This window comes from Ahaetulla prasina, chromosome 14 (genome assembly GCF_028640845.1).
Source record: "Ahaetulla prasina isolate Xishuangbanna chromosome 14, ASM2864084v1, whole genome shotgun sequence".
Classification (NCBI taxonomy): Eukaryota; Metazoa; Chordata; class Lepidosauria; order Squamata; family Colubridae; genus Ahaetulla; species Ahaetulla prasina.
In genome coordinates this window covers 12,154,535-12,170,853 of record NC_080552.1, presented here as the reverse complement: position 1 = coordinate 12,170,853, position 16,319 = coordinate 12,154,535, and the positions used below count along the sequence as shown (strand labels likewise).

The 16,319-nt window shown below is 46.1% G+C and overlaps 1 protein-coding gene across 4 annotated transcripts in view; it reads right to left on the bottom strand.

The window, feature by feature from the left end:
• RAB11FIP3 (RAB11 family interacting protein 3) overlaps window positions 1-16,319 on the bottom strand; it is an 88,128-nt gene that overhangs the window by 38,864 nt on the left and 32,945 nt on the right. For all 4 annotated transcript variants that reach the window (XM_058156902.1, XM_058156903.1, XM_058156904.1 and 1 more), the window contains exon 3: window positions 16,073-16,164. In XM_058156902.1, the coding sequence (XP_058012885.1) occupies window positions 16,073-16,164 (92 nt within the window). The remainder of the gene's footprint in view (window positions 1-16,072; window positions 16,165-16,319) is intronic.

Genomic DNA, 16,319 nt, shown 5'->3' with positions numbered 1-16,319 from the left:
AATTTAAAAACCCCGTTTAAAAACCCCATTTAAAACTACATTTAAGCTAGCCCTGCACGCTGAAACAAAAGCGTCTTCAGCTCGCGGCGAAAGGTCCGGAGGTCGGGGAGTTGACAAAGCCCCGGAGGTAGCTCGTTCCAGAGGGCAGGAGCCCCCACAGAGAAGGCCCTCCCCCTGGGGGTCGCCAGCCAACATTGTTTGGCCGATGGTACCCGGAGGAGGCCCTCTCTGTGGGAGCGCACAGGTCGGTGGGAGGCTACTGGTGGCAGTAGGCGGTCCCGTAGGTAACCCGGTCCTAAGCCATGGAGCGCTTTAAAGGTGATAACCAGCACCTTGAATTGGACCCGGAAGACCACTGGAAGCCAATGCAGACTGCGCAGGAGAGATGTCACATGGGAGCCATGAGGTGCTCCCTCAATCACCCACCAAACCATATTCTGGACCAGTTAGAGCTTCTGGGTACCCTTCAAGGGGAGCCCTATGTAGAGAGCATTGCAGTAGTCCAGGCGGGATGTAACAAGGGCGTGAGTGACCGTGCAGAGGGAGACCCAGTTCAGAAAGGGACGCAACTGGCGTATCAGGCGAACCTGATAAAAAGCTCCCCTGGCGACGGCTTCAAGCAAATTAAGACTTTGCTTCATGCTTTCGAAGAAAGCCTAGGTCAGAACATTAAGTTATTTCACCACTGCTCTCTACTTTTCATGAACTGACCTATCAGAATGAATATTTGTGTGATCTTTGTTGGGATAATTTTGATTTGTCCAGGTCCCAGAGATCCTTCTCAAATTAGGCAATTTTTGTCTGTTGTGTGTGTCACCATGCATAGGCAGCTGGCAAATCTTTATAACTGCACCCGTCAGTCCGCAATGGAAATCAGTCATATTTTACAAATGTAATTTTATAACTTAGAAAATCAGGTGTTTTTTTCTTCCAGAGCTGCGAGTCTCAAGTTGCTTTTGAAAAAGTATTGGAAAAAGCAGCATTTTAAAATGACAATTGGTTCTCGTTAAAAAGCAATCTGGAGCTACTGATTCGGAGGACTTCAATATACAATTGAAACCAGAGGTGTTTTTTTTCTTTTGGGATTGATGGACACGGAGCTTTGTTTTTTATAGATGGTAACTGCAGCGAGATTATTGACTTCTTTGATCAGAGAAAAAAACAATTATTGATGTTTACTGGTAAGTGGAAACCCCTTTGTAGACTTTTTGCAGGAAACAAAAATAAACTTATGATTTATGGTTGCAATGAATAGACAGGACAGATTATAAAAAGAAGATAGCTATGCTGTAGCCACAGGTAAATTTATAATTGTATTTTTTATTGCTGTAAAGAAGTTCAAAAGCTGCTTCTATATTTTTAATTTCTTTTCTATTTCTCTTTTGTTTTCTCCCTCTTTCCTGAACTTTTAGCTTTCTCTTTATTCTTTTTCTTTTTTCTTTTACATGAGTTTACATTTGTTTTGATCTTCTTTTTAAAAGTGTTCTTAATACAAAATTATGCAAAATGAGCAATTCAGAGGCATTTCTTTCCAATACGATAGAAACAATCTTGAAATTAACCTGATTGTGCCCGAATAGGAGCGAAAAAAAAATCTTCCCAATGACTTTTGAAGGACCTCTGGGAGAAAACCAAGCTAAACCAAACCAAACATCCTTATCAGGTTCAGAGGAGAGTTGCGTTAAAAATAAAGCAGAAAAGTCCACTTAAAGGTTAGAGCAAGACCACTCACTTGGGAGCCAAGGCTGACCAAGTGGAAGTCACATGTTCAACCGTCAGTTGGAGGAGGGAGAAAATCCATTAAGCGAAAGATAACAGCTCAAAGGTTTGCATTTTTCATAGGGGTTTTCAACGCTTAAGTAAGGACTAAGCATTCTGGAAGGAGGCCCAGCTGGCTGGGTAGTGTTGTGTCTCGTCCAATCTCACCTCAGCCGGGGTCTTCTTATCTGCTTCCGAACACGGAGGAATGTTCTAGTATGCCTCCCGGCCCCAGCCCTGGCTCCATGCCCAGACAGGTTGAAGAGGAAGAAATACCTCCAGCCCCCAGCTCTGGCTCCATGCCCAGGCAAACGGAGCAACTAGACCCCTCCCCCTCCTCCACAGCATGTGAGCCTGAGGGAGGTCAATTACCAACAGCTGCCGACTGGAGTGACCCTCGCGTCAGAAGACTTGATAGGTGGAGGCAACAGAAGGAAGGGAGGGGCAGGCCTGGATAAGTGCTGAGTCATGGAGCCACACCCCATGGCCTATATAAAGGATCTGCTTTCTGGCATTCTCTGAGTCAGGCAAAGTCTAAACATATCTTGCTGAAGTCACTTTCTGGTCTCCTGCCTGCCCTGAGGACTTTGCTAGGACTTTGGCAGAGCTGCAGAGGCACACCTGATTCGGATTTCCCTGACCCGGCCGTCAGCGGAGGAGTGGAACACGACAGGTAGCATTCTGCTCCAAAAGATTGGGCACACCCATGTTTTGCTGTACCTTCTGTCCTGGATCCTGGCAGATCAATGATTTGTTAAAAGAATGTTTCGGGTTCCACAGCAGGCATGAAATCCAGCAGGTTCTGACAGGTTCTGGAGAACCGGTAGCGGAAATTTTGAGCAGTTCCGAGGGCCAGCAAATACCACCTCTGGCTGGCCCCAGAGTGGGGTGGGAATGGAGATTTAGCAGGATCCTTCCCCCAGGAGCGGGGAGGGAATGGAGATTTTGCAGGATCCTTCCCCTGCCACGCCCACTAAGCCACACAACGCCCACCAAGCCACGTCCACAGAACCGGTAGTAAAAAAATTTGGATTTCACCACTGTTCTACAGAGAGTTAGGGTGGGAGGGAGAGAGGGAGGAAAGGAAGGAAGGAAGGAGGGAAGGAGGAAGGAAGGGAGGAAGGGAGGAAGGAAGGAAGGAAGGAAGGAAGGAAGGAAGGAAGGAAGGAAGGAAGGAAGGAAGGAAGGAAGGAATGAATTTCCAAAGCTATGTCGGCTCTTCTTGTTAGAATGAACTCTTTTAGCACGCTAATGAAAAAAGTGGATAAGGAAGAATCTGTGAACCCTAAGCAGACATGGCTCCCCTGGGATCCAACTCTCGGATCCATTTGAGTCAGCGACATGAAGAGCCTCCGAGGAATGTCCAACGTGACACCCTCTCAATAGATGCTCTGGGCCCACCCGCACGTTGGCCACTGCTCGTCTTTAGAAGGACCGTTTCTGGGATGCTTTGGCCCCATTCCAAGACGCAATGCAGAAAGCTTGCCACAAAGTCAACCAGCCGCAAACAAACAAGTGCTTGGAGCAAGAGAGCTGGCATCTCAAATCCCTCGACGGGGCAGCCAAACCACGTTGTGATGATTTCAGGCAGAGGAGGAAGCACGAACATGGACTCCAGCAAGGGGTGTTATTTGCATGGTGACAAGTCCTCGTTTTAGATCCCAGAGATAGCAACGTGCCACACAACTAAGAACTACTGACCACTTTGGTTTAGACCAATAGTTTTCCAAACTTGGTCACTCAAAGAGTGATTCTGATATTTATCTGATAGATAGATAGATAGATAGATAGATAGATAGATAGATAGATAGATAGATAGATAGATAGATAGATAGATAGATAGATAGATGGATGGATGGATAAGATAAATAGATAGATAGATAAATAGATAGATAGATGGATGGATGGATGGATGGATGGATGGATGGATGGATGGACGGACGGACGGACGGACGGACGGACGGACAGACGGACAGACGGACAGACAGACAGACAGACAGACAGACAGATAGATGAACACACTTTGGATACATAAGGAATTTGTCTCTGGTGTCCAAAGCTGACACATATGCTCTCAGTGTACATAAAGAAAAAATAAAATATATTCATCAAGAATCATAAGATACAACACTTAGTGATATTCATGGGATACTAATAAGCAATCAGATCATACTTTTTTTTTTTTTTGTTTACATTTATATCCCGCCCTTCTCCGAAGACTCAGGGCGGCTTACAGTGTATAAGGCAATAAGGATTGTTTTTATTGTTTTAAAAAAAGATGTATGGACTTCAACTCCCAGAATCCTGCGAGCAGTGGTGGGTTTCAACATTTTTTACTACCAGTTCTGTGGGTGTGGTTTGGTGGGCGTGGCATGGGAAGGATACTGTAAAATCTCCATTTCCTCCCAGTCAGCTGGGACTTGGGAGGCGGAGAATAGATGGGAGCGGGGCCAGTCAGAATTTTTACTACCGATTCACCAAACTACTCAAAATTTCCGCTGCCAGTTCTCCAGAACTGGTCAGAACCTGCTGAAACCCACCTCTGCCTGGGAAGCTGGAGAGAGGTTAAACCCATGATGGCGAATCTATGGCCCGTGTGCCACAGGTGGCACACAGAGCCCTTTCTGTGGGCATGCGAGCCGTTGCCCCAGCTCGGCTGCTCTGTGCATGCGCGTGCCCCTCCCACCACCCAGCTTTTTTCCGGGTCTCTGCCACGTATGCACATGCAGAAGATGCGCCGCACATGCAGCACACATGCAGAAGACGCAGCGCACATGCAGCGCACATGCAGAAGATGCAGCGCACATGCAGAAGACGCAGCGCACATGCAGCGCACATGCAGAAGATGTGCCGCACATGCAGCGCGCATGCAGAAGATGCGCCGCACATGCAGCGCGCATGCAGAAGATGCACCGCACATGCAGTGCGCATGCAGAAGACGCAGCGCACATGCAGCGCACATGCAGAAGATGCGCCGCACATGCAGCGCACATGCAGAAGATGCACCGCACATGCAGAAGATGCGCCGCACATGCAGCGCACATGCAGAAGATGTGCCGCACATGCAGCGCGCATGCAGAAGATGCACCGCACATGCAGCGCACATGCAGAAGACGTGCTGCATGCACGGGATTGCGGGGTGCATATGGGGGTCATGCACGCATGCATGGGGTTGCATATGCATGCTCAGGGCATGCAGGGTGCATGCACTCATTGCATAATGGGTGCGGACGCATGCGCATGCACTTTTAGCACTCAGTGCCGAAAAGGTTAACCATCACTAGGTTAACTGTGGCCCTAGCTAGCTAACACACTTTTGCTCCCAGCTCCTCCATTTACAACTCCAGGAAGGGTCAGAGCCATTTTCCTGGGCAGCTGTTTCGTGCCCTTGACGGATCCCGCTGGAAAGGAAGTTTTTGCATTACCGACACTCCTGCTGACTTCTGACTTCTCTGATAAACCCTTTCTTCCCGCAATTGCAGGATTGCTAAACAAATGCCTGGTTTTAAAATGAGCAGAGGGGAGTGGAGCAGAATACGGAGATATGGACTTCTCCGAGAGTTATAAAAGAAATTAAACCCGGACAAGAAAAAGGAAGCTGGTCCCAATGAGAGGTATGCCACTACTCTTACTGTACCCCCAAAGTTCTCAGGAAGAAAGAATGTGCCAAAGACACCTCACTACAACCTCTGCAGAAACTCCAACAAGGTCAATTATTTTATTCCCAACGAGTGTTGGCTTTGTGCAAGACGTGCATACTCAGCACAACCCAAAGGCAAGCAAGCCAGTTTGGTCTAGTGGTGAAGGCACCAGGTTTAAAAGCCAGGAGTCCATGAGTTCTAGTCCCACCTTAGCCATGAAAACTAGCTGGCTGATTTTGGGCCATTCACCAGGAGACGGTGAATTCTTTTTTTTTTTGTTTTTGTTTACATTTATACCCCGCCCTTCTCCGAAGACTCAGGGCGGCTTACAGTGTATAAGGCAATTCTACTGTGTTGCCCCAAAAATAAGCCCTCCCCTGAAAATAAGCCCTCCCGAAAATATTTAACCGCATGCGCAGCCAGTCCCCATCATTTCCTCTGGTTAGGGTTAGGAAGACAGAGCTGGAAATCGGGCAAGAGGAGCCCCGTCTTGCTCCACGCACCCCAAAATAATACGACCTCCCCGAAAATAAGGCCAAGCGCTTATTTCAGGGTGCAAAAAAATATAAGACAGGGAAACACAGTAGTCCCACCTTAGCCCTGAAAGACACCAATTGGGTGAATTGGAGCCAGTAGTCCCTCTCTCTCAGCCCAACCTACCCCACAGGGTTGTTGTTGTGGGGAAAAGAGGCGAAGGAAAGTTTGCTCCCTTGAGTGAGGAGGAGGAAGGTTTGCTGCCTTGAGGTATTTGTAAAAATAACAACGGGTTCTTTATTATTACAAACAAATGAAATAATCACACTACATAAAACGTCCACTTGCCTATCCCAGGCCCTTGGAAAGGACTCGACAGGGGGATTAAAAAAGATCCAATCTGAACATCCGGCTGACTGTGCAAGAAACCAACAACAACAACAACAACAATAATAATAATAATAATTTCAAAAAGTCAGTGGGTACAAGAGATGAAACCTGATGAAGCCTCCAACTCCTCCCCCCACCCCGCCCCATGCAAAGATTTGTTCCCTCTGGGAAAAACAGCTGTTAGCCTTTCATTTTTAAAACCCACGCAAAATTGCACACAACAGAATACAAGCTTTCTAGCCCCCCCACCTCCAGGTTATATTCAGACAACACGCTCCTTACAACAAGGACAACAATCCTTTCTAGGAATCTTGCAGGTTAACTCTTCCCAAAACCACGGTGGGCGTTCTCACATCAGAGTCCTTTCCTGAATTAATGCATTGGGGGGGAGCACACGATACTTTCAGCCGCCACCCAAACCCTAACCAAACTTCACACTCAACATCTCAAGGGCTGCCCCAAAGAAGAGGGAGTCAAGCTATTCTCCAAAGCACCTGAAGGCAGGACAAGAAGCAATGGGTGGAAACTAATCAAGGAGAGAAACAACCTGGAACTAAGGAGAAATTTCCTGGCAGTTAGAACAATGAATCAATGGAACAACTTGCCTCCAGAAGTTGTAAATGCTTCAACACTGGAAGTTTTTAAGAAGACGTTGGATAACCATTTGTCTGAAGTGGTGTACGGTTTTCTGCCTGGCAGGGGGTTGGGCTAGAAGACCTCCAAGGTCCCTTCCAACTCTGTTATTCTAATTCTAAAACTCACCCAGCTCAAGAGATTTTACACTGACGCCATGGAGTCTTTCACTAACCTGGTTCAGCAACGCACATAAGCCCCGTCGAAACCCTCGTCCGGCGCTGCCTATTTTTGCTTACATTATTCCTTCACGGAGCACGGCCTTCTCCCGATCCTCTCAACTGGATCCGCGGTGCGTTAATTCTCCAGCTATTTCACACCAATGATTTACCCGGACTGTGTCGCTGTGTCCAACCTGCATTTCCCACCCAACCAGTTTCTCCGTTGAACGGAGAGTCAACTCTCCTTCTCTCTCCCCCCTCCCACCCCTTTCCAGCTCTGGAACAAGGAAATCCATTCCAAAGTTACAACGCTGCCTAAGCAGATTCAAGGGAAACAAAAACCATTCCGGTTGATTTCCTACCTTTTTTTCCAAGCAGGATGGGCAGCCCGAGAGGCCAGTAACCAGCTCAGATTAAGCGTCTTCAAAATGTGCCTTTACTGACCTTCTCCTATGGAGCTGCCATCTGGGCTGGACTAAGAACCGCACAGCCCATCCTAGCCGACCTGATCAGGATTTTAAGTTAGGGAGTGACTGGTTGAAGCAGGGGCGAAATCCAGCAGGTTCTGACAGTTTCTGGAGAACCGGTAGCGGAAATTTTGAGCAGTTCGGAGGACTGGCAAATACCAGCGCTGGCTGGTCCCAGAGTGGGGAGGGAATGGGGATTTTGCAGTATCCTTCCCCTGGAGTGGGGGTGGGAATGGGGATTTTGCAGTATCCTTCCACTGGAGTGGGGAGGGAATGGGGATTTTGCAGTATCCTTCCCCTGGAGCGAGGTGAGAATGGAGATTTTGCAGTACCCTTCCCCTGGAATGGGGGTGGGAATAGGGATTTTGCAGTATCCTTCCCCTGGAGCGAGGTGGGAATGGAGATTTTGTAGTATTCTTCCGCTGGAGTGAGGTAGGAATGGATATTTTGCAATATCCTTCCCCCACGAGGGAGGGAGGGAGGGAGGGAGGGAGGGAGGGAGGGAGGGAGGAAGGAAGGAAGGAAGGAAGGAAGGAAGAAAAGAAGAAAGGAGGAAGGAGGAAGAGGGAGGGAAGGAAGGAAGGAAGAAAGGGGAAGGAAGGAAGGAGGAGGTAGGTAGGTAGGTTGGTCGGTCTTGGGGCACCATGATGGGCTGCTTCAGTTGCAAGCCCTTCTGCGAGTAAGTTATGCCTGGAGCAATGGACTTTGCATACTCTTGAGAACTTTTATCCTCGTGAACTGTTCCAAAGTCCTGAACCATCTTTGAGGAAAATCAAGTAAATATTAACTCTCCACAACTAAGGCACGCATGCCTGGTCAGTTAATCCCAAACCTACCCGCGTCTTGCTGCCTTCATCCAGAAACCATTCTGTCCATCTGGCTGCAGGAACTAGCCTGGTTCTTCCCTGGGAGCTTACGACTCAGGCCTGTTGACAGCACCCGCCACTCACAGGCAGACTGCTCTTATAAATGGAGGCTCTCGTTTATCTGCCGTAACTCACAGCTATTAATAGTAATACGAATGAATTAAATATGAATTGCATTGCAGGAGGCAACTCTCACTAATTATGACCAACACTGGTGCACCTCTCACCAACCCAATATATCGAGTGAAGAGCTGATGGATAACTTAAAGATTAATAAATTTCTTATCTCCTAAACATTTTTGAGGCACACAAACCACCGTTATGGACTTTGTCTCCCAATTAAATCCTTTGCAGCTGATCAGGTGTAATCCATAAACTCTTCGATGATTCATAAACCAGCCCCTTTTAAAGACGCTGCAAGGGCCCTTGTTAGCAATAGCCCTCAGACTTATATATCGCTTCACAGTGCTTTTACAGCCCTCTCTAAGCAGTTTATAGAGTCAGCCTCTTGCCCCCAACAATCTGGGTCCTCATTTTATCGACCTCGGAAGGATGGAAGGCTGAGTCAACCCTGAGCCGGTCAAGATTGAATTCCTGGCAGTGGGCAGAGTTAGCCTGCAAATACTGCATTCTAACCACTGTGCACCATGGATGGATGGAAGGAAGGAAGGAAGGAAGGAAGGAAGGAAGGAAGGAAGGAAGGAAGGAAGGAAGGAAGGAAGGAAGGAAGGAAGGAAGGAAGATAGCACTTATATACCACTTCACAGTGCTTTCCAGCCCTCTCTAAGCAGTTTAGAGATCCACCAATGATATGGGTCCCCATTTTACCGACCTCAGAAGGACGGAAGGCTGAGTCAACCTTGAGCCTGGTGAGATTCGAACTGCCAAATTGTAAGCAGCCGGCAGTCAGCAGAAGTAGCCTGTAGTACTGCACTCTAACCACTGCGCCACCGTGGCTCTGTCTTGTCCCTGTTCAAAAGAGTATAATTTCCCGCCAACGGTTATAAATAAATCCAACCTTCCCTTAAATAACTTCCATCCACTCAACTCTGATATTTCCTCCGCTGTTTGTTTGGAGTTTTTTCCCCAGCTCTTGGTTCAGGCATTTCCAGATATTAAAGACAGACGACTCTAGGTTCTATTTGACACATTGGTGTTTGGATTGTTGCTGAATTTATTCCCATTTTCTGTCCTTGCCGGGTTTCTGAGATCACATACTTTGGACAGCCACAAGAGGGCAGCATAGTCAACTTAGAAAATTTGGATTTATTTTTTTGAATTCTTCAGAAACCATTTCTTTCTTTTCCCTCCCTAGTTACTACCTATTAGATTGTGTTAGTTTTATTCCCCCCCCCTGCCGTCCGCGGGGAACCTGTTCCAACACTGCTTCCTAGTCCCTTAATAATATCAATTTTTTTAAAATCCTTATTGATGATTTGTTTTCTTCAGTTTCGATTCTCAAAGAACAAGTTTCAATGGTCGTAATTGAAGTAGCTAAAGGAACAAAAACACTAAACCGAACAGGATCTAAGCCAGGGATGTCAAACTCAAGGCTGAGGGTGCTGGATCCGGCCCGCCGGGTGCTTAGATCTGGCCCGTGGGGTTGCTCTGGAAACAGTGAAGGGCCAGCCCACGTTGCCTCTGCTAACGCAACTCATTTTCACTGGCAGAGGGTTGCAGGAGGCCATCGCAGCCAAAAACGGAGTTCGGGAGCCCATTTTTGCTGGCAGAGTGCTCAGGCCACCACAGGCACCGCAACATGAATAGAATAGAATAGAATAGAATAGAATAGAATAGAATAGAATAGAATAACAGAGTTGGAAGGGACCTTGAAGGCCTTCTAGTCCAACCCCTGCTTAAGCAGGAAACACTATTTCAGACAAATGGTTATCCAACATCTTCTTAAAAACTTCCAGTTTTGGAACGTTCACAACTTCTGGAGTCAAGTTGTTCACTGATTCATTGTCAGTAAATTTCTCCTTAGTTCTAAATTGCTTCTCTCCTTGATTAGTTTCCACCCATTGCTTCTTGTTCTACCCTCAGGTGCTTTGGAGAATAGCTTGACTCCCTCTTCTTTGGGGCAGCCCCTGAGATATTGGAAGACTGCTATCATATCTCCCGTAGTCCTTCTTTTCATGAAACTAGGCATACCCAGTTCCTGCAACCGTTCATCGAATGTTTTAGCCTCCAGTCCCCTAATCCTCTTTGTTGCTCTTCTCTCCATTCTTTCTAGAGTCTCCACATCTTTTTTACATCGTGGCGACCAAAACTGGATGCAGGATTCCAAGTGTGGCCTTACCAAGGTCTTATAAAGTGGTATTAACGCTTCAAGTGATCTTGATTCTATCCCTCTGTTGATGCAGCCTAGAACATGAGTGACTTTGAGCTGGCCACGCCCACCCTGCTCCCCCCACCCCCGAGGTCAAACACAACCCTGATGCAGCCCTCAATGAAATCCAGTTTGACACCCCTGATCTAAGCCATCTCCTTTGCTTTTTTTTTTTTATTTGCATTTATATCCCGCCCTTCTCCGAAGACTCAGGGCGGCTTACACTATGTCAAGCAATAGTCTTCATCCATTCGTATATTATATACAAAGTCAACTTTTATTGCCCCCAACAATCTGGGTCCTCGTTTTACCTACCTTATAAAGGATGGAAGGCTGAGTCAACCTTGGGCCTGGTGGGACTTGAACCTGCAGTAATTGCAAGCAGCTGCTATTAATAACAGACTGCATTAGTCTGTTGAGCCACCAGAGGCCCCTTGAACTCCACCCATGAATAACTCAAGGAACTTTAAAAAGACCCTCTTCCTAAACCTCTAAACAAAAATGATCCCAGCCAAAATCTACATCTGATGGACCTACAACTGTGTAAGTCTGCAGAAATGCCAGCGGGCTAGAAAAATTTATCATAGAATCGTTTCGACACAAGCAAGAGAAGGACCATCATTTTCTCACCAGTAGTATAGCCCATATGCTTAGCCAGACACAGCACTGGGTCATTACAAAGAACATTAAGTATTTCCTATATTTGATTAAAGTTTTAATGAGGGTGAAGGGAGACTTGGGGGGGGGCAGCCTTCTGCTTTATCGGAAGGTTTTATCACATAGCGCCTAGATAGATTCTGTGAAATCGATGCTATAAAAATGCTATAAAGGAAGCATCAATAATCTGCTTTGTTTCCAGCCTGCCCGTAATGTGGAGTCCTCGATTTACGGCGACAGTTGGACCAGAATTTCTGTTGATTTACAGGAAAGGGGTGGCAGAAGCTGGGGGGGTGGAGTTAAAAGAGGGATTAGCCTAGAATCCCTGCATAGCCACAAGCAAGTAAAGTCCAAATGAATACACCCTTTGAATTCCATTGTCCCTTATCTGACTTCTAGTAGGTGCTAATCTAAGTTGAGAAGATTCCTGCGCACAGGCTGTTTAGCAATAAATCAATTTATTTGGGCCTTTCACGCCTAACAGTTGGTGAGTCACTAGGACTTTAAAATCATTTTTGCCTGCAACTTGATAGCCTATAATCAATCAATAAAAGGGAAACATCCCATTCTTCTCAGCAGACCAAAAAGGAACCTGTTGTGGACCGCCAGTGGCCAGAGGATCTAGCAGCAGATTCGAACAGTGAGGAGTTGGGGAGGAACATGGGCCAGTCCTGGAGTCTGGGGAAGGCTCTGATGAGGGCTCTGTGTCGGAGGCAGAGAGAGGGCCAGGGCCGTATGCCAGTTATCAGCTGCCTTCGGAGTCAGACATCCGTGGGGCAGAAGAACAGCTGGAGCCTGTTCCCAGTGTTCGCATGCGCAGAGTTGCCAGACGAAGGGAACAGCTAAAGAACAAGGGTCGACTTGGGAGTAAGGCCACGGGTGGACGATGAAGGCCCCCTCCCAGGGGAATAAAAGAGGAGCGAAAGGGGAGGGGAGTTTGCAGGAGACAATTAGATCATTACTGCATTCTTGCAGCTTGATAAAGGTCAGTAATTGTGAACTATCTTGAAAGTCTGTGTGGAGAAGAAAGACTTTGCTGGAGAGGAATTCACTGTAAATTAAATAAAAGGGTTTTTTGTCGGGACAAGGATTCTGCTTCGTGGTTTGGGGAAGCCTAGGTCAGAACACCTGTTATAAATGTCAGAGGGTACAGAACGGAAGAGGTTTGGGGGGGGGGGAAATAGTCCTCAATTTACAACTTGTAACTCAGCGACCATTCAAATTATGCCTTTGCCTTAACACTTGAAGAAAGACAACATAATCTTCATTCTCTACGATATTATAATTCAGGGGTCTCCAACCTTAATAACTTTAAGGCTTGTGGACTTCAACTCCCAGAGTTCCTCAGCCAGCAAAGCTGAAGTCTGGGAGTTGAAGTCCAGAAACCTTAAAATTACTAAGGTTGGAGACCCTTATTATAATTTATTTATTTATTGCAATTGTACCAGGCTGTGCATGTCAGCGAATGCCTTGCAGCTCACTATTTCCAGTAATTATAAACTCTGCCTGCTTCCAGTCAGAATCAGTCAGGATTTAGGAAAGAAGCTATAATTCCCTGAAGGAATGCCTGCTATGCTTAAATTTAATCCCTGACAATTCCAGATGATACACAAGGGCAAGGGGCAATGCATTTTGGTCTGGGAATCTCACCGGATACGCCAAAGGCTTGTCTCAAAACACAAAGTTCAAAAACCTGTTTTCCATCCATTTTCATCATATTGTATTCTCATTAAAACGCCGGACTGCTGTGTTGATTTTCTGCTTAATCCTTAAATTTTCTCAATAACTGATTCCTAAAACACTTTATAAAATACCTTTGGGCTGCTTAAGTGATTCAAAAATATTGGATCGCATTTTTACAGGTTATTTTTCTTTCCCGTTTCATCTTTAATTGCAGCCGAGCCCAAGGATCGATCGATCGATTATTGATTTATCATTTCAAATTTACGTAACCACCTGTCTCATATATATGACTCTTGGGCATCTTACAAACAATTAAAACAAACATAAAATGAACAAAAACAATTACATTAAAAAAAAAAAAGAAATGCCATGTTTCCCCGAAAATAAGGCCCTTCTTAAGCATTATCTACATTCTCTCACATTCTCTAAAGTAGAAAATTGAGACGCATGTAAGCCACCAAAAGGGACCCAAAGCCATTGGGTGGGTATGTTCTCGCTCACCTCGTATGCAACGAAGTCATCAAATTCATCAGCACATGTAGGAGGAGGCACATCAGGAGTGTATCCCATGGGGCACAGCTGACTGTCTGGATCTGTTGGAGAAAGAGGACAGAGTCAATTTGTCTGCAAAGAGAGTAAGTTCATTCTTACATTCTTACCAGTGGTGAAATCTGAACCGGTTTACTACCGGTTCGCTGGTGGCGCATGCGCGCTGCAGGCACATGCGCAGTGCGCACCACACACCAAATGCGAGGTGTGAGTGGGTAGTGCACGCCAAAAGGAGGCATGGGGTAAGTAGAACAGCGTGCGCGGGTGGGGGGGGCGATCAGCTGTGGCGCGCGATCTTTTTTTTTTACTTTTAAAAGCATTTTTTTTACAACCTATTCAGTCGAAGAGGTTGTAAAAAATGCTTTTAAAAGTAAAAGAAAAGGCTCTGATGATCACGTGGCTCAGCTGTGATCATCAGACCCTTTATTTTATCTTTTAAAATCATTTTTGCCTGCAACTTGATAGCCTATAATCAATCAATAAAAGGGAAACATCCCATTCTTCTCAGCAGACCAAAAAGGAACCTGTTGTGGACCGCCAGTGGCCAGAGGATCTAGCAGCAGATTCGAACAGTGAGGAGGTTGGGGAGGAACATGGGCCAGTCCTGGAGTCTGGGGAAGGCTCTGATGAGGGCTCTGCGTCGGAGGCAGAGATGAGGCCAGGGCCGTACGCCAGTTATCAGCTGCCTTCGGAGTCAGACATCCGTGGGGCAGAAGAACAGCTGGAGCCTGTTCCCAGTGTTCGCATGCGCAGAGTTGCCAGACGAAGGGAACAGCTAAAGAACAAGGGTCGACTTGGGAGTAAGGCCACGGGTGGACGATGAAGGGCCCCTCCCAGGAGAATAAAAGAGGAGCGAAAGGGGAGGGGAGTTTGCAGGAGACAATTAGTTCATTACTGCATTCTTGCAGCTTGATAAAGGTCAGTAATTGTGAACTAGCTTGAAAGCCTGTGTGGAGAAGAAAGACTTTGCTGGAGAGGAATTCACTGTAAATTAAATAAAAGGGTTTTTTGTCGGGACAAGGATTCTGCTTCGTGGTTTGGGGAAGCCTAGGTCAGAACACCTGTTATAAATGTCAGAGGGTACAGAACGGAAGAGGTTTAGGGGGGGGAAATAGTCCTCAATTTACAACTTGTAACTCAGCGACCATTCAAATTATGCCTTTGCCTTAACACTTGAAGAAAGACAACATAATCTTCATTCTCTACAATATTATAATTCAGGGGTCTCCAACCTTAGTAACTTTAACTCCCAGAGTTCCTCAGCCAGCAAAGCTGAAGTCTGGGAGTTGAAGTCCAGAAACCTTAAAATTACTAAGGTTGGAGACCCTTATTATAATTTATTTATTTATTGCAATTGTACCAGGCTGTGCATGTCAGCGAATGCCTTGCAGCTCACTATTTCCAGTAATTATAAACTCTGCCTGCTTCCAGTCAGAATCAGTCAGGATTTAGGAAAGAAGCTATAATTCCCTGAAGGAATGCCTGCTATGCTTAAATTTAATCCCTGACAATTCCAGATGATACACAAGGGCAAGGGGCAATGCATTTTGGTCTGGGAATCTCACCGGATATGCCAAAGGCTTGTCTCAAAACACAAAGTTCAAAAACCTGTTTTCTATCCATTTTCATCATATTGTATTCTCATTAAAACGCCAGACCGCTGTGTTGATTTTCTGCTTAATCCTTAAATTTTCTCAATAACTGATTCCTAAAACACTTTATAAAAGACCTTTGGCTGCTTAAGTGATTCAAAAATATTGGATCGCATTTTTACAGGTTATTTTTCTTTCCCGTTTCATCTTTAATTGCAGCCGAGCCCAAAGATCGATCGATCGATTATTGATTTATCATTTCAAATTTACGTAATCACCCCTCTTGTATATATGACTCTTGGGCGTCTTACAAACAATTGAAACAAACATAAAATGAACAAAAACAAACAACATTTTAAAAAAAGAAATACCGTGTTTCCCTGAAAATAAGGTCCTTCTTAGGCATCATCTAAGTAGCTCAGTGGCTAAGACGCAGAGCTTATCGATTGAAAAGTTGGCAGTTCAGCTGTTCAAATCCCAAGTGCCACGGAACAGGGTGAGCTCCCGTTACTTGTCCCAGCTTCTACCAACCTAGCAGTTCGAAAGCACGTAAAAAATGCAAGTAGGAAAATAGAGACCATCTTTGGTGGGAAGGGAACAGCGTTCCGTGCGGCTTTGGCATTTAGTCATGCCGGCCACATGACCACGGAGACTTCTTTGGACAGCGCTGGTTCTTTGGCTTTGAAACGGAGATGAACACCGCCCCCTAGAGTCAGGAACGACTAGCACATATGTGCGAGGGGACCCTTTACCTTTACCTTTACCTTTAAGCATCATCTGCATTCTCTCACATTCTCTAAAGTAGAAAATTGAGACGCACGTAAGCCACCAAAAGGGACCCAAAGCCATTGGGTGGGTATGTTCTCGCTCACCTCGTATGCAACAAAGTCATCAAATTCATCAGCACATGTAGGAGGAGGCACATCAGGAGTGTATCCCATGGGGCACAGCTGACTGTCTGGATCTGTTGGAGAAAGAGGACAGAGTCAATTTGTCTGCAAAGAGAGTAAATTCATTCTTACATTCTTACCAGTGGTGAAATCTGAACCGGTTTACTACCGGTTCGCTGGCGGCGCATGCGCGCTGCGGGCACATGCGCAGTGCACACCACACACCAAA